Source organism: Dermacentor variabilis, chromosome 7 (assembly GCF_050947875.1).
Source record: "Dermacentor variabilis isolate Ectoservices chromosome 7, ASM5094787v1, whole genome shotgun sequence".
Classification (NCBI taxonomy): Eukaryota; Metazoa; Arthropoda; class Arachnida; order Ixodida; family Ixodidae; genus Dermacentor; species Dermacentor variabilis.
Window position 1 is genome coordinate 28,438,414 of NC_134574.1, and position 23,447 is coordinate 28,461,860.

Here is a 23,447-nt window from a genome sequence, read left to right on the forward strand (position 1 = left end):
GTAAGACACAGCTATTATACACTTTTTTCTTGAGGGATAATGGCAACCTGCTGTTTATGATCTGAGAATGCCTGCTAAATGCACCTCAGCCTATTCTTATTCTTCTGATTCTTTCCATCTCATGATTCGTATCCGCCGTCACTACCTGCCCTAAGTAGATGTATTCCCTTACCGCTTCCAGTGCCTTGCTACCTATTGTAAATTGCTGTTCTCTTCCGAGACTGTCAAACATGACTTTAGTTTTCTGCAAATTAATTTTTAGACCCATACTTCTGCTTTGCCTCTCCAGATCAGTGAGCATGCATTGCAATTGGTCCCCTGAATTACTAAGCAAATCAATATCATCAGCGAATCGCAGGTTATTAAGGTATTCTCCATTAACCTTTATCCCGAATTCTTCCTAATCCAGGTCTCCGAATACCTACTGAATAGCATTGGAGAGATCGTATCTGTCTGCTTGACGCCTTTCTTAATTAGCTTTTTGTTGCTTTCTTTATGGAGGACTACGGTGGCTGTGGAGCTGCTATAGATATCCTTCAGTATTTTTACATGCTGCTCGTCGACAGCCTGATTCCGCAATGCCTCTATAACTGCTGAGGTTTCGACAGAATCAAACGTTTTCTCGTAATCAATGAAAGCTATATATAAGGGTTGGTTATATTCCGCACATCACCTGATTGATGGTCTGAATATGGTCTATTGTCGAGTAGCCTTTACGGAATCCTGCCTGGTCCTTTGGTTGACAGAAGTGTAAGGTGTTCCTGATTCTATTTGCGATTACCTTGTAAATAGTTTGTAGGCAACGGCAAATAGTTCGTCTTTGGCGTCCCCTTTCTTATAGATTATGATTATGTTAGCGTTCTTCCAAGACTCCGGTACGCTCGAGGTCATGAGGCATTGCATATATAGGGTGGCCAGTTTCTCTAGAACAATCTGCCCACCATCCTTCAAAAAATCTGCTGTTACCTGAACCTCCCCAGCTGCGTTCCTCCTTTACATAGCTCCCAAGGCTTTCTTTACTTCTTCCGGCGTTACCTTTGGGATTTCGAATTCCTCTTGACTAATTTCTCTTCCATTATCGTCGAAAGTGCCACTGGTACTCTATAAATCTCTATAGAAATCATCAGCCACTTGAACTATCTCATCCATATTAGTAATGATATTGCCGGCTTTGTCTCTTAACGCATATATCTGATTCTTGCCAATTCCTAGTTTCTTCTTCACTGTTTTAGGCTTCCTCCGTTCCTGAGAGCATGTTCCATTCTATCCATATTATACTTCCTTATGTCAGCTATTGTTGTGTTCATATAGGAGGTTGTGGCCAAGTACTGCACCAGGGTGGCCATTCCTGCTCTTGTGAGGGAGTGCGTTACTGGTTCTGGTCACCGGGATCAGGCCACACTCCAGGCCTGTTTGTACAATTTTATCAACACGCGGATTTTTTTCCATATCCATATTATCCATCCATATCCATCCAATCATCCATATTAGCAAGGATATTGCCGGCTTTGTCTCTTAACGCATACATCTCATTCTGGCCAATTTCGTGTTTCTGCTTCACTGCTTTTAGGCTTCCTCCGTTCCTGAGAGCATGTTCAATCCTATCCAAATGATATTTCCTTATCTCAGCTGTCTTACGCTTGTCGATTAACTTCGAAAGTTCTGCCAGTTCTATTCTAGCTGTAGGGTTAGAGGCTTTCATACATTGGCGTTTTTTGATCAGATCTTTGGCCTCCTGCGATAGCTTACTGGTATCCTGTCTAACGGAGTTACCAACGATTTCTATTGCACACTCCTTAATGATGCCCACAAGAGTGTCGTTCACTGCTTCAACACTAAGGTCTTCTTCCTGAGTTAAAGCTGAATATCTGTTCTGTAGCTTGATCTGGAATTCCTCTATTTTCCCTCTTACCGCTAACTCATTGATCGACTTCTTATGCACCGGTTTCTTCTGTTCCGTCCTCAGGTGTAGGCTAATTCGAGTTCTTACTATCCTATGGTCACTGCAGCGCACCTTGTTGAGCATGTCCGCATCTTTTATGATTCCAGGGTTAGCGCAGAGTAGACACGTAGACTTATAGAGTATGTAGACTACTTATAGAGATGTAGTTATAGAGTTATAGAGTATGACTTATATTATGTAGAGGCGTAGACTTGTACAGCCTTCATGTTGTACCTGTTATAAAGTTTCACAACCAGACCTGCCGCCTTCTCGTTAATGCTCTAGAATTCCTGTATGTTACCAGCCATATTCTTATTAATCAGGAATCCGACTTCAAGTTCTCAAGCACAGGACGTGCCCGCTTTTTAGAACTGTATATGCTTGTTTTGGCCTCCTAACTTCACTAAGACCTATAAAATCCCATTTACTGCTCTCTAATTCCTCCAATAGCGCTGCTAGACTCGCCTCACTAGATAACGTTCAAGCGTTAAGCGTTACCAGGTTCATATTTCAATGGCGGCCTGTCCGGAGCCAGGGATTCTTAGCACCCTCTGCTGCATCGCAGGTCTGACCGCCACCGTGGTCAGTTGCTTCGCAGCTGCTGGGGACTGAGGGCCGGGGTTTGATTGTTGTACATCTTGAAGGGGCAGCGCAAAAAGACGATGACAGAAGGCAGGAACACACAGGACAGCGCTGAACTCACAACTAACTTTATTCGAAGGCATACATAAGGCATACAAGGCAGTACAGAAGCTTGTCAAACGTGTAAAACTAGGAGCACCCACAAGAATGAATAATCCAGAGCCTGCCGACAAGAAGAAAAAACTGGTTGTAATTCCATATGTACATAAACTATCACATAATCTCAGGAATGTAGCAGGCAGATTTGATATAAAGGTTGTTTTTTCCGCCCCTAACAAGTTGATCAAAATTTGTGGTAAGATCGATAGGAAATTGGCCCAGGCTGCCTCCACTCATGCTGGGAAAGGCTGCACTGTTAAGCATACTTCCCCGTTTGTGCAATGTAGAATGGGAGTTGTTTACGAACTTCCATTTTCCTGCGGTCACGTATACATCGGTCAAACAGGTCGCTGCCTCAATATTAGATTATCTGAACATAGGCGCTCACTAACGGGTGATGCCTACTCGCACGTCGCGCGGCATTGCTCTGAGCATGGGTGCACTCCAATATATAAAGACACCACAATACTTTCCACGCACAAAAATCACACTATGAGGGAGATTATTGAGGCCTTCCATATCAGGAAAAAAGGGTCGCGTTGTGTAAGCATGCCATCGATAAACTTGCATGATAGTGAATTTGAATTTTTAAGCCGCTACATAACGTAGCATTAGATTAAATGGTTTTGCGTGTTTTTTGCCTGCGCACTGATAATGACGCCATGGACGGGAGAGCACGTGGCTATGGGTTGTGTACATAAGTGTATGTATGCCTTCGAATAAAGTTAGTTGTGAGTTCAGCGCTGTCCTGTGTGTTCCTGCCTTCTGTCATCGTCTTTTTGCGCTGCCCCTTCAAGATGTTCAACCAGTACCAACTCGCCCAAATGTCGATCCTTTGATTGTTGTGTTCATATAGGATGTTGTTGCCAAGTACTGCACCAGGGTGGTCAATCCTGCTCTCGTGAGGGAGTGCGTTACCGGTTCTGGTCACCGGGATCAGGCCACACTCCAGGCCTCTTTTGCAATTTTATCAACACTCGGATTTTTTTTATTCCGGTGGAAAATTGCGCGGCACCGGGATTCGAGCCACGGACCTCTTGCACACGAGGCGGGTGTTCTACCTCTACGCCACAGCTAGGCATTCTTTGATGCTACTAAAAAACTATAAAAGAGGGACAATAGACAAACATGATTGCAGACTACTAACATGTCTTTGATTGGAAGGCACTTCATTGTAGATAGAAACACAGAAAGTGTGAACAAGAAAGCTTCACTTCGCATCGAAAAACGAAATAACTGTTACAACGCTGACACGCGTAATACAAGATAAAATAATATATTTGGTGTTCATGCGAACATGTGGCGACAAGCCCAATGCCTTCGGTTCACGGGGTCATTAGCGAGCATGCGTATACTGCCGTTTACTGACATACGGGAGTACAGGATTTCCTGCTTAGTAAATAAAATAATGAACAGAAACACACCTTTGCCGTGTACCATCTTCACGCTTCCGTTGTCAAACAAACAGCATGCATGGAACGGCAATCTTAATGTCCCTTTATGTTCTAATGTGTACGGCAAAAGATGAATTCAATTCTCTGGGGTGAAGCTGTGGAGTACTTTGCCACTTTAAATAAAACTCGCGACAAATTTTGAGATTATATGCAAATGCCACTTCTTATCTTACCAAGCACGTTCTTGAGTTTTTATTTTGTTTTGTTTTGTTCGTTTTGAGCGCCGTTCTGTGATCAGATATAGTATTTACCGCTTATGTATGATACTTTCGCTATTTTGTTTGTATAAGACTGCTAATTATTGCAATACATTTTTTGTATTGTACCCATAACTAGCCGCTTTAAGTTATTGAACCAAATATCTTTGTACGCACTTTCATATGATTGCGTAATAAAATTTCGTTTTGATTTCATTTGAAAACAAAACGAACGTCTTGGACGAAGTTTGTACTGAATAGTATACATTCGCAAATGTACAAAGAATATAGCATGGACAGTCAACACGCTTTAATCACGCAGACTCGTGCTGACAACGGAACAATGCTTGCATGACGTTCACCGGTATAGTGTAGTTTCAAATTGCTCAAAGTCACACATTTTTGTCAACGCGTGAAAGACAGTGCGGGAAGTCTCGTTCAAGATCCCCACGTATACTTTTCTAGCTATAACGCCTACTCACAATAGTGAAAATGATCTACACTTGTAAAGAGCAGCTTGTCCTCGAAAAATATATTTGCAGCACCTAAAAAGGCACGGAGTGGCAAAGCAATGGATTCTCAGTAGTAAAATAACGCGTGCTACATCTTATGCACAAGATAAGACAGCAGCCAGCCTATGCACTTTATAGGTATATACAATTGTTGATACAGAGGTGTTGTCTGACGGTAGCGCAATCAGGAGAAAAATATCTCCACCAAAACCGGGAAAGAAACCCTCGCACAAGTCAAACAAAGCCTAAGTTTAACCACGCCTGAGTTCAGTAGCCCGTGAACGAAGCAAATAGCCTTGTTCGTGCACTATTGCTCCTTCAGCACACTGAAACGCAATCCCTAACATAAAACAAAAAATAGCACGGTTCTCCAATGAGGCAGGTAGTCAGGAATATTACACGAAAGAAACAAAATACCGTGCGAAGACCGCTTCACAGATATTAGACCAGCAACTGTCATGGCGACGTTTGCACGGACAAGTCGAAAAAAGAAGCAAGTAGAAAGAACGGCGCGAAAAATTCGACGTGATGGTGCTCAGCCAATTACGAGACGCACGCCTTCTCTCCTGCCTTCTCTCATGCTCCTCGCTACAGCTGCGGCGGCAAGATAAAAGTATTTCGCTAACATTGGTTTTCTTCAGGAAGCTTAGGTCTAGTCGGTACACGCAGCTGGGTTTCCTGCAACAATACAACATGACGCTCGCCTCCGCACAGCCCTGCCGGCGCGTTGCAAGTGCTGGGCTGTAATAGTGTAAATATTAGAATCATCCATAGCCTAAAGATATCGCTTGAACTGCGTGCTGCCAACGTATCCAGAAGTATCCCGTGAACCGGCGGCAGCAAAATGACTCCAAGGCCTGCGCTGAGCGTCGAGGACCGCCAGGCCCGAAAGAAGTGTTGCACGGAACAGGAGTGTCTTTGCTACGCAGAGAAACTTGGGGCAGACCACGAATGTATGTACACAATGTATACATACAGCCCCACATATAAAGTTCATGGTTCCTGCCACGATGCGATGTACCATGTGACGCGATGATATCTATCAACCCTCCCAGGCATTAATAACACTAATGCACATCAGTGCCTCAAGGAAGCACGTCTCCCTGTTTGTTCGTGAACTACGCAGAAAAACAACAGTGGTTCACCAAAGGTAACGTGTAGCATCTACTCACCACCCTGGCATTGAATTGAACGCTGCAAGAATTACATATTAGCCGTCAACGACACCGCCAAGCATCGTCAATCAAAGCAAACTGCATACAAAGCTTCGCTAACATCCTATCCCACAGTGTATGGTGATCAGCCAATTATTTTAGGCAAAGTTGGTAGCTTGTCCTGTTTTCGTGACAGTTCACATCCAATATTTAGGTCATCTGTGTCGGGAAGTACAACGAGTGGTCAGCCCATCCTACTTTTCTGTAATGACAACATTCTGAACATCCCTACTAATGAAAGCTTACGAAAAAAGTCAATACAGCGCTGCATTTCCTGCAGTCAAATGTCGTCCAGTCAAAGTTTCTGACTAGCTTATCTACCTGTCTGTCGTCTATGAAGTAGCCCACGTGATTTACGTCATCTTGAGGAGCGATAGTATCTGTAACACGCAAGGCCACGAAATAATGATCTGCCACTTTTTTATGTATAACTACCGCCTCGTTTTCAAAGTGTGGGCATTTCGACGCTATATGATTTTTTCATTTATTTGTTGTTTGAGTCATACAGCTGTCTCAGGTGCTGCAGCAAAAGGCAATATTCTTGCCTGACAAAGGCTGCAGCATCCAAAGCATGTTGACACGCTGGAGCAAACAGCAGCACAACAAGTGTTACAATTTTCGAAACATATCAAAAATGATTAACCATTGGAATCTCAATCAGAACATGTTAAAAATGAAAACAAAACAATGACATTGTGGTACATAAGGAAGTTATACAATAAAGCAGCGAAGAAAATACGTTTTAACAGATTTCTTGAACCTCAAGCTTGATTTCGAGGTTTGTAATCGTTCCAGGATTGTGGGATTATTGTTTAGTAAGGTTGATATTTGAAAGTTTAATGCCTGTTTGCCGTAGTTCGTGCGAGTAAGCGGTATAGAGATTGGGTCATATCTGAGATTATACGTAGTTTCTTTGGTGGCGAAGGTCTGATTAAACTGTATGTGATCAGCTTGACGGAGACGGAACGCCTCGAGCGACAGTTTATGCAAAAATAGGTGGTCTATATGGAGTATGCCAAGATTATCAAAAACGGTTTAGTATGTGCAAGATCAGGTAGGTTACAAACTGCCATTACGGCTATTTTTTGCAGCCTATACAGTGACATAAAGTTAGTTTTGGTAGTAGTATCCCAGACCACAAGGTAATAGTGTAGACGAGATTGTATTAGTGTGTAATATAGCTGTTTCTCTAAATTCATTGGAATAAGATACTTTAACATGTTAATCATTCCCGTCGCTCTACGAATGTCGGCTCTGAGGTTCTCCACATGAATTAACCAATACTGGTTTTCGTTAAACCATACGCCTAAACACCTTACGCACGTCGTATTTTCTATAACGCGCCCCCCAAAATTTCACTCGTAGTGACCGATCAGCTGCTTTCCTTTAGGTCTAGATATGGCGTACATTGTTTTTTCGCAGTTCAGTTGTATTTTATTTGAATTTAGCCAATAATTGAGGCGCCCCATCCATCTCTTGCATGCGCTAAATGCTTCTTTAATTGTATGATCAGAGAAGAAAACGCTGGTGTCATCTGCATGCAAAGTTATGCACGGTGTGTTTGGGGTGTTAACAATATCATTGATATAGAGAAGAAACAAAGTTGGGTCTAGGATTGAACCCTGAGGAACACCGCAGTTTAAATCAAGAAGTTGGTACTAAGAATCTTTTAGGCAAACAAACTGCTTAAGGGAGCTGAGATAGTACTTAAAGTATATGCTACACCTCTTATGCCATACCAGGGTAACTCTCGGAGCAAAATATCGTGATAAATAGAGTCAAAAGCCTTTCGAAAATCCAAAAACACTCCGATTGTGTAAGTCTGTTTTTCAAAGTTCTTAATTAAATGGTCTTTCGCATGCAAAAGCGCTTCCTCAGTAGGCTTTTGTTTCTGAAACCTGAATTGTGCTGGTACTATTGCTTTGTTTTTTTTTCAAGTGCCCAACTATTCTTTTATTTAAAATGCGATCAGGGATTTTACTAAAGATAGGAAGAACTGAGATTGGTCTGAAATTATTGAGTTATCTAACGCACCCCCTTATGCAGTGCCACTACTCTCGCAATTTTCATGAGCACGGGAAATTCACCAGTCGATAAGGCGAGGTTGCAGATATGCGAAAGCGGTTGGCATTACTTGCGCTACACTCTTTATAGTATTTGTAGTTATTTCGTCCGGTCCGCATGCGCAGTTATTCTTTAGTGAAGAGATGACGTCTGCTATCTCGGCTGGGCTTGTTCGATACAGGAATATAGTGGGCATATCAGGACATCTTTTGTATGCTTCACATCGGCCTACAGGAGCATCGCTACACTGCGCAGCAGAAACCTGGAAATGCGAGTTAAATTTGTTGGCTAGGCATTCTCCTGACAATGTTATTCCGTCGATAACTATTTGCTGAGGACAGTTCGCTTGTTGCCCGCCAATAATTATCGAAATGTTCTCCAAAACAGTGAAGGATTGTTTGCAGCCGCAGTAAACTTGTTCTTATAGCACTCGCGTTTAGCCTTCTTCATTTTCGAGTTTGTTTTAACTCGAAGCTGCTTGTAGGCTTGCAGAACGTGTGGATCTATCGATTTAATGAATGTTTCGAATAACTTTTTACGGCGTTTAATTTCTTTATATAGTTCGTAGGAGACCCATGGCTTTCTAATGTTTCGCTGCGTTTTGCGCATTTCTAGTGGGAAACAAGTGTCGTAAATTTCTTTAAAGAGTGCTATAAACTTACTGTAAACCTGGTCACCATTTTGTTCTCTCTCTATTACACTCCAATCGGTGTTAGTTACAAGCTCCTGGAACTTCGTAATGTTATTGTCACTTATTTTTCTACTTGCTGTCGCTTCTTTCGCATTCTGCGAAACACTACGATGGTTGGAGCGCGGTATAATGCAAAAGATTGGTAAGTGGTCACTGATGCCGCTAGATATTATGCCTGAGACCATCTCATCACTGAAATGGTTCGTTATACACAAGTCTAACAGTGTACTTGTTTTGACATTCTAGTTCTTGTTGAGTTCTTGTTGGCGCTTCGATTAAATTCCGACAACCATAAGAGTGAATAACATCTAATATATCATATTTATGAGATTTCTCAAGAAGGAGGTCAATATTAAAGTCACCAGTGAGTAACACGGCCACTTTCAACAACAAGCTCTGCTCCAGGAACTTTTCAACAGTTTGCAAAAAATATTCACACTACCTGCAGGTGGATGGCACAGGACAACAAGAAGCGGGCCGTCACACTCAACCACAAGTGATTCACAATCATCGATAACCATATTGTACTCTTTTCGCTCGCTGTACAATACGTCATCGCGGAAATAGAATGCAGCGTCACCACCTCTTCGTTTACATCGCCAAACAGACACACAGCTGTAACCTTCAAGTTCGGGTATAAAATCATTACAACTGAACCAGGTTTCTGTAAAAGCCAAGACATTGAAACTGTAGTGCAGAGAGTCGGGAAGCATGGTAACTTCGTCAAATTTGTTCCTGAGGCTTCTAGCATTCATGCGAAAAATTTAGAAGCATTGCTTGTTACGAATATAGTTGCCCATATTTACTCGGAAATTTGCTTGACTATAGTATCGGTTGTCTCTTTGGCTAAGAGTTCTGCCATTTTATATCAGTGTTGCTGACATTGTCAGCTTCTATTCTATCTTGGACAAGTCATCTTCTGATTGAATTCTAATTGCGCGATCCCCATGACGTTTCCTGACGAACAGCTTTCCTTCCTTTATCCATGTAAACATGTAATCTTTTTCAGCTGCCTTTGCTTCCATTAGCCAAAATAGTCTCTTGTTCGTAGTTGTAACGTTCTCACGCAAACCCACAGTTGATTTCTTCTCCCTCAAGGCAGCACTCTTTTTGAGCCATTCTTCTTTAGTAGTTCGAGACTGAAACCTCAGTAGTATCGACTGTGTCTTTCCTTGTTTCGCTGGAAGTCTATGAACCGCATCGAGTTCCCTTGTAGTTACAGGCTGCAGACCGAGTTCACTAGCAAGGATGTTAACCTTGCTGAGCAAGTCCTCATTGTCGGTGAAGCTTATGCCGTGTATTTCCATATTGTGTCGTCGTCCATACTACTCAAGTTGATTAGGGTCATTTCTGAGTTTTTTTGTTTCTTCACAGTGCGCTGACGCTTCAATGTCGGCAACTCTTTTCTCTAACGTGCCAATTTTGTTTTGCTGAGCTGTCATCTTATCCAGTTGCGTATCATACTTCTCGGAAACAAGTGTTACCAAAGACTCGATGCCGTCCACAGTGGCCTTCAGATTCAGTAACTCAACATTTTTATTTATTACGTTCACTTCAAGCAGCTTTTGATTTATGGCAGCTAGCTCATTGAGCACATCAGTGATAGAGCGTGCATCTGCTGAGCTGTCCGGGTCAATCATTGCTTCAGGTTTGTAGGCTTCACAGTTCCACTTTTTTTTCCTTTTTCGAGTCATAGTTATTTCGTCCTCCCCCGAACAACTTCCTAAGTGGTACCCGCAACCACAGCTCACGCATAAAATGTAAGGTGCATCGCCGCGAAATGTTAGGCTACATGAAGCACACTGAGCAGTATCGGCCCATTGCAGAAAATTTGTACACATGCAACAAGGGCACTCGCGGCCGCAGCAGCAGCAGCAGCAGCAGCAGCAGCAGCAGCAGCAGCAGCAGCAGCAGCAGCAGCAGCAGCAGGCGGCAATATCAAGTAGCGGTGGAGGAGGTTCACGTTGTGGTGTATACTGACCTGCGTTTACAGAAAAAATTCCCGGGTTATGAATGTAGCCACAAGACTAGCGCCACGCTGCTGCTGCCGCAGAGTGCAAATGCAGTCGGTCTTCAGTCGACGTGGCTTCATATACTGGTTCCCGGGTGGCAGCTGCTCCACAGACAGGCGATGCACTTCATAGCAGGTACGTACGGCGCACCAGTAGATAGTGCCGCCCAACCGCAGGCACCGCGAAGGCAGTCAAGACACGTGGCAGTGATGCAATTCAGCTTGCAGAAGGCCAAAAAAAACTGTATGCCTGGCCGAGATGCGCAGACGTAGGGACCTGCGTTTACTGAAAGAATTCCCGGGTTATGAATGTAGCTACAGGACTAGCGCCACGCTGCTGCTGCCGCAGAGTGCAAATGTAATGCATTTGCACTCTGATGGCGAGAAGCTACAAGTTCTTCACGGGTGAAATCATGTATAAGATGTACCAAACCATGGGCTGAAAGCAAGTCTACATAGTCAGCCACTCCCTGTTTTCTTGGTTTGGTGATTTGGTGATTAATTATGTTATGAGGAGCATGTTTAGTGAGGAATGTAGACAATTCAGAGAGAGAGAGAGAGAGTGCGCTTTAATGAGCCCCAGTAGTTCAGTCGGCTGGGCATAGGCTTCCCACGATGGGACGTCGAGGTCTTGCCTCTTCGCAGCTTCGTAGGCCTACTGGGTCGCCCAGAGTTGGTCGTCGAGATGGGAGCTGCGCAGGGCGGCGTGCCATCTCGACGAGAGGGCCACGGGATTAAGGTCTGGGTATTGACGTTTGCACTCCCATAGCATGTGTGTGAGTGTTTCTGATTCAGTTTTACAGACCTTGCACGTCTGGCTCGGGTAGATGTCGGGGTATATAGTGTGATAGCGTGTGAAGGAGAGGCATGTATTCGTCTGTAACAGACGAAGGGTGGTCGCCTGTGCCCTCCTTAACTTGCGGTCAGGGGTGGGGAAGGTTCTTCTTGCGAGGTAAAATGATTTCACAACGTCGTTGTATCTTGTAAGGTGGTCGCGTCCTGCGGGTGCACCAGCAGCGTATCCGGCGCGGTTGACTAGTCCTCGTGCTACGGAGTTTGTAACCTCATGAAGGTTGGTGAGGTGCGGGTGGACAACGCCGGCGTGTGCTGGGATCCAGACGAGGGTGATTTGATTTTCAGGCGAATGCGGGGCTTGTCGTAAGATACGGAGTGATTGCTTAGAAATATGACCTTTGATGTAGTTGTTGATTGCTGCGCGAGAATCGCCCAGTATGGTGTGACAGGCTGGGTCAAGAGTGGCCAGGGCGATGGCCACTTCCTCGGCCGTCTCGGAATTTCTGGTAACGATGCTGGCAGCATGTCGGAGCAAGCCGCCTGTCGTGGTGACCACCGCAAAGCGCCGTCCATCTTGGTACTCAACTGCGTCGACGGAGGCGACGCCCGCGGTGTTGGCATAAGTTTTGATGAGGGAGGTAGCTCGTGCCTTCCTGCGTGCTTTGTTGTAGTCTGGGTGCATGTTTTTAGGAATAGGGTCGGCGTGTAGGCATTGCTGAATGTCGCGTGGTATTGGGTGTTTGTCTCCATGTTGACGGTGGTAGGTGATATTAAGCTTGTTTAAAATGTTGCGGCCCGTTTCTGTTAGGGTAAGGCGCTCTAGTTGGGATCGACGTTGGGCTTCGATTAACTCGTCTAGCGTGTTGTCGATACCTAATTTAGTCTTTTCAGCTTTGTACCAGTTGAGAAAGGGCGCAACGTAAGTAATGCGACAGACGATGAAAGATTGGAAAAGGCGGATGAGGCTTTCTTCCTTCAAACCCCCTCACCGGTTGGTCACTCGTTTCAGCAGTCTGGATGTATTCAGATGATTCAGATAAAAATACTTTGAGACCTGAATTAGGTGGTCTATATACTGCTAATACCATGAAAGTAGCTTTAGGCTTGCATAATGTAAAGGGAACGACTTACGCTGCGGTAAAGTCCGCAGAAATTACTTCCATTATCCATTCGCTTCTTACAAACACATCGACGCCACCACCCTTGCTCAGGTCACGGCACTTTGAATGTGACTGAAAACCTTTGAGAACAAACGCTGCAGATTCGGACTGCGTTATCTTTATCTCTGTTAATATGAGGATGTCTGAGGGTTGCAATACCTCGCTCAGGTACACACTTAGTGAATCCCAGTGCTTTTTAATGCTACTGATATTAGTGTGCAGAAGCTCTAGAAATGGTGCAGTGCAGCCATCATTTGAGCGTAACCTACTTTGTACCCATTCCGCGAATGAATTGAGCGCTGTGGAGATGACTAATTCAGCCTCAATAGATCAGCTTCGCTGACAATTTTATTCGCGACAGATCCTTCAGTTTTTCTCTTGAAAACCACTCGATTCTTAGTCCGCACAAACTTGAATGCCTTAGCCTTTGCAACTTGCTTTGCCTGCCAGAGCAGTCTCCGTGTTTCAGCCGTCAAGTTCTCATTGATGAGAATGTTTTCCTTTACGAAGATTCTACGTTTGCTACACCATGTGTCTCTTTGTATACTTGAAGTAAATTTAACGATTGTGGGCGGTATCCTTCCTTCCCTAGCTGGCAGCCTATGAGCTGCATTAATGCAATCAGCAGTCAGTGATGCTACATCGAGTTTTTCTGCTAGTGATTTCAAAACAATGTTAAGGTCTTCATTACCACCAGGTTTCACGCCATGAATTTTGATATTATTCCTTCTAGAAAAAATCTACGAATTGGTTACCACTATCTGCAGCTGCTCAATTTGTTTGTGCTTCGCCACAAGACGTGTCTATTTCATCAGAGTGTTTCCTGAGAGCAGCGATATTTGTGGTTATTTCATCATATTTTTTGACAGCATTTCCATCGAGCTTTCAATTTTTTGATTAGATTACTCTGCATTTCAGCTAATCCCAGCACTGAGTCATTCTCAGTAGACTGTAACTGCATGGCCTTATGAAGTCTGTCTACTCTCAAGTGGAATTCATCCAGCCTGCTTTGAACAGAGCTTATGGCTGCCAAAACCTCGCGCAGAGTGGGCTGCGGCTCTTCAGAATTGATCATTGCGCCAGATGTCTTCTTCATGGCACACTCAGAAATCACCCAGCTGACTTTTACGTTATTTTTTGCAACGACTGAGTACTTCCCATTGTAATATAAGCTGGTACATTCACAACAGCACACGCTTAGCGCATCCCGTGGCACCGGTTCGCGACAAGCAGTAGAGTTTGCAATTTTGAATGCAAGGGAAATGACAAAATGCACAGCACAACGCATAAAGCCCTGTCGCAGCCAGACGGGGCGGGGGGGGGGGGGTATCAAAGCAAGAAAAAGTGGATATCGCTAAAATTATAGCTTACCATCAAAGCAGAAGGCATGTAAGCTTGCGAGCCCATACCCCGTCAGACTGCGACAGGATGGCTGTCCGCTGCCGCTTTTGAATGCGGTCCAGTCCCTGATAGCCGTCCCTCGTGTCGCTGCCGGGCAGACGACGGCCAGCGGAACGTTGACGCATGCGCAGCTTGGACAGCCACACTGGTCGGCGTGCGGTGTCGACCAAGGCAGCAGGAAAATATTCTTTGCCGTTGATCTGCCGGGTATGCGAGTGCTACAAAACAGAAGGCATGTTAGCTTGCGAGCCACACCACGTCAGACTGCAGGACCAGTTGTACAGTCAAATGCGTACAGTTTGCGTGTTCAATAAAATATGGTTAGCTGAGACTTTGTGATAAGCGCTCATTCAGACAGCTTAAATTTTCTCGAAATAACACGGATGTTCGCATTACGAAAATAGGGAATTCTGTCAGTCTCGTTCAAAACAGCGTATAGCCGCTGTATTATCACAGTCAAATGTCCGTAAAGCTTAAAACTGAGAGCACGTTCCGTATATTAACGGGCGCTTTTGCCGTATTTTTGAAATATGACATACTTTCCCTATTTTTGCCTGCAATTATTCCGTATAATGATGTAAATTTTTTAGTGTTGGCTGCTGTGAATATATCATCCAAATTTTGCAGCTGTGTGCAGCCGTTGCAACTAACAAGCGGTGTGCGAATTGCACACCCTGTTTTCGCAAACGAGGTATTCTCACTCGCTTTGAAACGGCCGGTGGCTGTCATGTGTTGTCATATACAAGAGTCACATACATGGCGCCAATTGGCGGATAGCAAACATCAGTCAAGAAGTGTCTTACAATCAGTTCGCCTCTTCGTACTTTCACTCTGTGTATTTATGGACGCAGGAAAATATACAGCTTGCAGTAAGCGACAATGTGTTTACGAATTTCGATAACAATTACGTGCTTCAGGAAGAAGCCGATAATCATCTGCTTAAACTCGGCCACCACTGCCTGCGTGGGAATTAGTTTTGCCAGCATGCTTATGCATGTTTTAGCCATCGGGTGTCGCTGAATTCAAGAACCCTCAAATAGCCTAGAAACCCGTGAAACTTAAGGACAGACCACAGACACGCTTGCCACGACTCAAAGCCGCACCTGGTTATTTGCGTTCGCAGGCTTCCATTGACCTGTTGATAGCACCGAAAAGTGTGCCATTTGCATGTGGATAATACCTGTCCGTCAAGTTGGTGTAGGGCGAAGCCGGTCTGCACCACGTAGCACGGCCAAAGTAGAGCACATCAGCGCGAAGGCACCCTCCAGCCCTCTTGTGCACGAAGAAAACGCTGCGGATACGCACTACAGTTGCGTGTAAGAGCAGTCTGCTACGCAATGTAAATAACGCCGCCGCCGTGGTTTTCCGCGATGACCCTGATTGCTGAGCGCTCTGCGTCTCACTTAAGGCAACCAATTTTTCGCATTGTAGCGCATATTCCCGAAGTAATGGGGTCAACGTGAAGATGTAAAATCAAGCTTTAATTGCGCGCCGCGGTGATGCTGATTAGGTGGAGCGTTCTGGGAATGTACCTCTCCGCACGAACCTTCCTGCGGCAAGCCATTGAGGAAGGAGTGCCAGCGCCACGTAGGGAATGAAAGGCGATGATATACTGACAATCATTTAGTTTCCGCGGAACGCATATAAATGATTTTTGCTGGAAAGGATTTATAAAACCACGTCGTTAAACTTTAAATACATTTACAGACTTTCAAAGAAAGCGTTTAAGCGTTCCTTTAACATCTGACTGGAAACCATTAAGGTTCCTTCAGCCTTTGCGAAACTGGTTTTGTGTACCTCACGTATGTTCTGTTATATTATATTTCTCTCGTGTATTCAACACGTACATTTATATCGAAACGCCTGTTTCGTTAAGAAAGCCCGCCCTCTGCCACGCTGGCACCGACTGCTATCGATGCGTCCTCTCCCCGCCCCCCTAAGCTACTGCACGTAGATTCTTCTTCACGTTTGCAACGAACCCCACCTCTAAAGCCAAAAATACTTTAATTAGAAGAAGTAGCTTTAAATTATAAATGTGTGCGAACACAATCAAGTCGGCTTTATTATGTAGACAAAACCACGACGTCTAAAGTGACGCCACACAACGCGCTACCAAGTTGAAAGCTTTACTCGTGGTTTGCATAGCTGTATCCTGACAACTTATAAAAATATTGTTACGTGGCGGCGACGTTGAGGAACACAGTAGAAATACTGTGAACGACAAAATTAACTTTTATTGGGCGAACCTGTGCCCACAAAACAGGCTACACGTATAGCACAACCATAGCGGCGAACACGGTCGGCGATTGTCGAAAATCTGATCTGAGGGTCAAGCGCGCCGGCTTTTATAGATCGTCGAATTTTCCAGATTAACCGCTGGGACCCGCGTGTCTTCCGCAAAGTTCTACACTATCCGTGTCGCGGATAGATGCAAACAGATTACACAAGTTGCGGTAAAAGACAGTGGACGGAACCATCGATAACATTCCAGAAAATTCTTTTACATGCAGGCGCTTCCTGCGCTGTGCGATAACATTTGTTAGGCGGCGAAACATGGTCGCCCGATAAAGTTAAGTACACGTGTCATTACCCCCCTCTTAGAAAGCATCAACCCGATGCTGCAAACAAACGAAAGTAATAAACAAAAGCACTCGTTGCAAAGAAAACAACAAAAATAAGGAAGTTCGTCAGCGTCGATAAAAGGGTTTAAGGCGCACTACGTGGACAACTTCAGATCGTGCGCGGCGCCGCTGTGAATGCGAAATGCCGTCTGGCACGACCTCGTACACGACCTCGTCTGGCACCAATACGTCGGATGACCTTCTAGGGTGCGAAATAACGTCGGAGAAGTTTCTCACTGAGTCCTCGTCGGCGTATCGGGGTGCATACCCAGACACGGTCGCCGGGCTGGTACTCGACGAAGCGTCGTCGGAGGTTGTAGTGTAGGCTGTCGGTCTTCTGCTGGTTCTTGATCCGCAGGCGGGCGAGCTGTCGGGCTTCTTCGGCGCGCTGGACATAGGTAGCGACGTCAAGACTTTCCTCATCAGTGACGTGCCGCAGCATGGCGTCGAGCGTCGTCGTCGGGTTCGTGCCGTAAACGAGCTTGAATGGCGTGATCTGTGTTGTTTCTTGCACCGCCGTGTTGTAAGCGAACGTTCCGTACGGCAGGGCCGCATCCCACGTCATGTGCTCGACGTCGACGTACACTGCGAGCATGTCGGCGAGGGTCTTGTTCAGGCGCTCCGTGAGACCATTCGTCTACGGATGGTAGGCAGCTGTCCTCCTGTGACTTGTCTGGCTGTATTTCAGAATGGCTTGCATGAGCTCTGCTGTAAAAGCCGTTCCTCTGTCGGTGATGAGGACTTCTGGAGAACCATGTCGCAGCAGATGTTCTCGACGAAAAATTTCGCCACTTCGGCTGCGCTGCCTTTGGGTAGAGCTTTAGTTTCAGCGAAGCGGGTGAGATAGTCCGTCGCCACGACGATCCACTAATTTCCGGAAGTTGATGTCGGTAACTGTCCTAACAAGTCGATCCCGATCTGCTGAAAAGGTCTGCAAGGAGGCTTGATCGGCTGTAGTAATCCGCCTGGCCTTGTGGGTGGTGTCTTGCGTCGCTGACTGTCTCGGCATGTCTTGACGTACCAGGCAACGTCGGCGGTTAGGCGACGTTCTCCTCTGGACTAGAACGGCACCGAGGCCTAGGCTACTGTCGTCAGTATGGATTTCTGCATCGGCTTACTCGTCGAAGTGCGCAAGTACCGGCGGCGACTGCATGCCTCGTTTGAGTTCTTCAAATGCGTCGCCCACCGGCGTTTCCCACTTGAACTCAACATCACATTTAGTTAGACGTGTCAACGGCTCAGTGATGCGTGAAAAGACCTTGACAAAGCGCCTGTAGCAGGCACACATGCCAAGGAATCTACGCACTGCCTTCTTGTGAATGGGTTGCGGGAACTGTGCGATGGCGGCTTTCTTTTGCGGGTCTGGACGGACACCAGATTTGCTGATGACGTGGCCTAGGAACAGAAGCTCATCGTAAGCGAAGCGGCTTTTTTCCGGCTTCAGAGTAAGCCCCGATGACTTGATGGCCTCTAGTACTGTCGCAAGCCGCTGGAGGTGATCGTTGAAATTTCCGGCGAAGACAACGACGTCATCCAAGTAAACGGGACATGTCTGCCACTTCAATCCTGCTAAAACCGTGTCCCTCACGCGCTCGAACGTTGCAGGCGCCGAGGACAGTCCGAATGGTATAACCTTGAACTCGTAGAGGCCGTCTGAGGTAATGAAGGCGGTCTTTTCGCGATCTCTTTCGTCGACTTCTATTTGCCAATAGCCAGACTTGGGGTCTATTGACAAGAAGTATTTAGCGTTGCAGAGCCGATCCAATGCGTCGTCTATTCGTGGGAGGGAGTATACGTCCTTCTTTATGATCTTGCTCAGATGACGATAATCGACGCAGAAAGGTAGGGTTCCGTCATTTTTCTTCACCAAGACTACAGGAGATGCGCACAGGCTTTTGGACGGCTGGTTGATGTCGCCGCGCGGCATTTCGTCAACAACTTGGTACCTTATAGCCTCACCTTCTGGTGCAGAAACTTGATAAGGGGTCTGGCGGAATGGTCGAACACACTCTTCGGTTATTATGTGATGCTTTGCGACTGGCGTTTGTCGAATCCTTGATGACGTCGAAAAGCACTCTTTGTATCGTCGAAGTAAGCTTCTCAGCTGTTGTTGCTTAATCATGGGGAGACTTGGATTTATGTCGAAGTCTGGTTCGAGAACTACGGTGCTCGGGGTACATGTGGCAGAATCCGAGAGGGGAAACACATTGCTGGTTTCCAGGATTTCGTCGATGTATGCGATCGTCGTGCCGTTGTTTATGTGCTTGAACTCCTGGCTGAAGTTTGCCAGCAGCACTTTCCTGTTTCCTTCGTGCAGTCGAGCGATTCCTGTAACGACGCAAATTTCACGTTCGAGTAGAATACGTTGGTCGCCTTCGATGACGACTTGTACGTCAGCGGGTACTTCTGTGCCGACCGAAATAACAACGCTGGAGCGAGGCGGGATGCTGACTTGACTTTCGAGCACACTCAAGGCATGGTGACTACGAGAGCTCTCCGGCGGTATCGCTTGATCTTCCGACAGCGTTATCGATTTTGACTTCAGGTCTATGATTTCGCCGTGTTGGCTCAGGAAATCCATGCCGAGAATGATGTCTCGTGAACACTGTTGGAGGATAACGAAGGTGGCAGGGTAAGTCCGGTCATTAACGGTAATTCTTGCCGTACAGTTTCCAGTCGGCGTAATGAGGTGTCCTCCAGCCGTTCTAATTTGAGGGCCTTCGTATGCAGTTTTAACTTTCTTCAACGGGGCGGCGATATGTCCATTCATTACGGAGTAATCGGCTCCTTTGTCCACTAAGGCGGTAGCTGCGTGGCCGTCGAGAAGCACGTCGAGGTCGGTTGTTTGTCTGGCTATGCACTTAGGTCTCGGCGTCGGATCACGGCTGCGTCGTGTTGAACTGAAGCTGGAACGTCGCGTCATCAGGTTGTCTTCCGTCGTCGTACTCTGTGCTTCCAGACTTCGTCGGGACGGCGGCGTGTCGTTATGTCGTCGAGGTAGTTTCTTCGGTGTCTTCGTCGGTGGCGGAGGATCTTCGTCAGTTAGAGGAACAGCAACCGCACCTCCATCGGTTGCTGTTTTAGTTTTCCGAATATGGGCTCGCTGACCGGCCCCGGGCTGGGCCAGTCTATGGTCAGCGCTGCGGCGGCAGGTAGCGGCCTGGTGATGGCGAACGCGACGGTCGTCGAGAGCACCATTGAGTAGCGGCGAGGTAGTCGGCGATATTCCGAGGGCGTTCATCTTGCTGCGGGCGCTGAACATTGACGGCGAAACCTCGCAGTCCCATCTCCCGGTATGGAGATCATCGGTAGACGTGACTCGCTTCTCTGCAGTGGTAGCGGAGCGGGCGGTGGTCAGGAGCGCGCCAAACGTCTGTCTTCCTCGGGTAGCTGCGCTGGGGGACAGGTGGGCATGCTGGCGGCGGCGGTGGTCGACGGAATTGCGGCGTTACAGGGCCCTGGCGCGGTCGCGGAGGAGGACCTTGACGGCGGGCGATGGCGACGTAGGTCATCGCTTCTGGTTGCGGTTTCAAGAATTGAGGTTGCACCTCCGGAACTCTAAGTGACCGCTGAACCTCATCTTTGGAGCTGTCAGCAATCGAGGCCAGTAGAGGCTTCGACGACGGGAAGATCTTCTGAAGCTCCTCTAGTACGACTGCCCTGATAGCCTCGCGCAGGTCGTCAGAGGCCAGTGATTGAACGCCGGCATAGCTTGTAGAGTTGGTGCGGCGGTCGAATTGCCGGTTTCGCATCTCGAGTGTCTTCTCGATGCTGGTGGCCTCACGAAGAAACTCTTCGATGGTCTACAGTGGGCTTCGTACCATTCCGGCAAAAGGTTCCTCCTTCACACTGCGCATGAGTAGGCGGACTTTCTTCTCCTCAGGCATTTCAGGGTCGGCGTGGCGGAATAGACGGCTCATTTCCTCCGTGAAGTTTGCGGTTGTCTCATTAGGTAGCTGCACCCGGGTTTCTAATAGCGCTTTGGCTCGTTCTCGTCGTACGACGCTTGCGAATGTCTGTAGGAAGGCAGTTCGGAACAGGTCCCAGATCGTTAAGGTGGCTTCTCGGTTCTCTAACCACGTCCAGGCGGCATCCTCCAATGCAAAAAAGACATGTCGCAGCTTGTCGTCGCTTTCCCAGCTGTTAAACGTAGCCCCCCTCTCATGCGTTTCCAGCCAGCTTTCTGGGTCCTCAAGTGTGGAACCGCGGTATGTCGGTGGTTCCCTGGGCTGCTGCGGCTGCCATTGGGGATGTCTTCTTGGTCGTTTCTGGACAAATCTTCTTGGACTGTCTTCTTGGTGGTATCTGGTAGAAAACTGTGTTCCGGGGGCAGCTGCTGTAGCCGGCGGCTTGCTCCGTATTATTGGACGACGTTGGTGTTGTCTTTGCGGTCCGGGCTTGTATTACGGCTTGTCGGGGGCGTCCGGTACATGAACATAAAGCACCTCCACCAAATTGTACGTGGTGGTGACGTTGAAGAACACGGTAGCAATACTGTAAACGACAAAATTAACTTTTATTGGGCGAAAATGTGCCCACGAAACAGGCTACGCATATAGCACAACGATAGCGGCGAACACGGTCGGCGATCGTCGAAAATCTGATCAGTGGGTCGAGCGCGTCGGCTTTTATAGATCGGTCGTCGAATGTTCCAGATTAACCACTGGGACCCGCGTGTCCTCCGCAAAGTTCTACACTATTCGTGTCGCGGATAGATGCAATCAGATTACACAAGTTGCGGTGCAAGACAGTGGACGGAACCATCGATAACATTCCTGAAACTTCTTTTACATGCAGGCGCGTCCTGCGCTGTGCGATAACAATTGTTAGGCGGCGAAACGTGGTCGCCCGATAAAGTTAAGTATACGTGTCAATATGACTAAAGCTTTCGATAAAGCTACCTCCCGAAGAAGCTTCAAGAAGGAAGTGCTTCTGAGCCTAAAATAAAGTGCGTAGAAAAAAAGAGCGTGGCTTTAATTCGCTTAGTGCAGTAAACTATTTAGACAAGATTTGATTTGGTCTGCTTAGGCTATTAGAAGTTTCTGTTATTTGATGTCCATTGCTGTACTGACATTGACGTGTTCGTAACTGCGAGGAGCTGCAATCCGGACGAATTTCCACCAGACACTGAATTTGTGTAGTGTTACGTAATTGCACCATTGTTTGGTTATCGAAAAACACACTTCTTATTATCGTGTCGAGAGGCGCCAACTAGAGTGGGCTTTTCTTTCTATGAAAGTGCATATAATTGTTATACAAGCGAATGCAGCAGTTGCAGCAGTAATTAGTTCGCGCATCTGCACTTGCTTCGCTGTATCGGGTCCGCTGCACTGCAACATGCAATAGTAAGGCTGACGCGAAGAAAGTCAGTATTTAGCCGTTCCACGTGATTATGTTTGACGGATATAAACGGGAAACAAAGCAAAATCACCGAGGTAGATCGAACATATTTGAACAAAAAACATTCCTGATCCGCCTTACCTACCTGTAAAAAGAGTGCAAGGAAGAGAATGGATGGACCTTTGGCCACAGTCAAAAAATAATGTTATCCGCAGGTAGATCTACATGTTTGCAGATATTTTATTTTTTCTATTCCCTCATTACTGTATTTCTCTTTTACAGAGCGGGTTTCATGCTCCCTATGGGTTACACAAGCAGCAATCAACAATCCGCTATCACATTGTAATTTTCTTCTGACAGCTTTGTGTGGGAATCCTGCATATAATGCCTATAAATATGAAAAAAAAATTTGCGGCGACTATGACAAGATCCTAAGATCAAGCGAACGATCTTAAGTACTGCGTAATGTGTCTCTGTTTTTTCGCATCATTTTGTATATGTTAGTACACTTCATAGTGACAATTATCAATGAAAAATAAAACATTCGATTTTCCGTGTTCATCTTTCTTGCGTTCTCGTGTCGGCAGCTGTTATACGAAATCAGCTGTGAGGTGCACTCCTGGTGAATTATAATACAAACTGGCAATCGTGCACGTGTTGTTATGACTTTTCTGAGAACGCATTTTTCAGCCTCGCTTTATCTTCCGTCTGGGTGTGCCTGTTGGCAGAACCGTTAATTTAACGTTGCGGCATGCACTTCTTATTGGCGATCGATAGGACGCTCCTTCAGGCTTTGAGTTCTTTACCTCCCAGTCGTCGCAGAGCGCTCAAGACCACTTGTTTCAATGAATAAAGCGACGTAACCCATTCCACAATGGCAGTCGATGGTAATGCTTTAGCATAGAGTCACTATAGGGACACAAAGTACTGCTGACATCAAAACAAGGTATGTACGAGGAGTGTACGGCAGTAAGACTCCTTTTTACAGCTTCCCTAAGAAAAACTGCCACGACGTCGCGCCGCCGCTGCGAAGTCTGCAGAGGGACTCTGAAATGTATGGTGCCTCGGAGCTTAAAAACGGTGTGAAACCCGTCATGCGAGAACCGGGCTCCTCTCTCGCGTGTCTTCATTTACACGCTGCGCCCCGTAGTGGCACTGCCCATAAGGCCCTGCGTCGCCTGCGACACGAGAAGCCTGAAGCGCTGGTGCTTGCGAGAGCTAATAATTGTTACTTCGCTTGCCGCACACACTCAGACGTGCATACTCAATGACCCAAGCTGCCGAGCTGTCTATCGTACTGCACA

General features: G+C 46.5%; 1 protein-coding gene across 1 annotated transcript in view; it reads left to right on the forward strand.

Moving 5' to 3' along the window:
- LOC142588992 (uncharacterized) overlaps positions 1-22,696 on the forward strand; it is a 172,721-nt gene extending 150,025 nt beyond the window's left edge. The window contains exon 7 of the mRNA XM_075700786.1: positions 22,426-22,696. Coding sequence (XP_075556901.1) covers positions 22,426-22,598 — 173 coding nt within the window. The 3' untranslated portion in view covers positions 22,599-22,696. The remainder of the gene's footprint in view (positions 1-22,425) is intronic.
- The last annotated feature ends 751 nt before the right edge of the window (positions 22,697-23,447 follow it).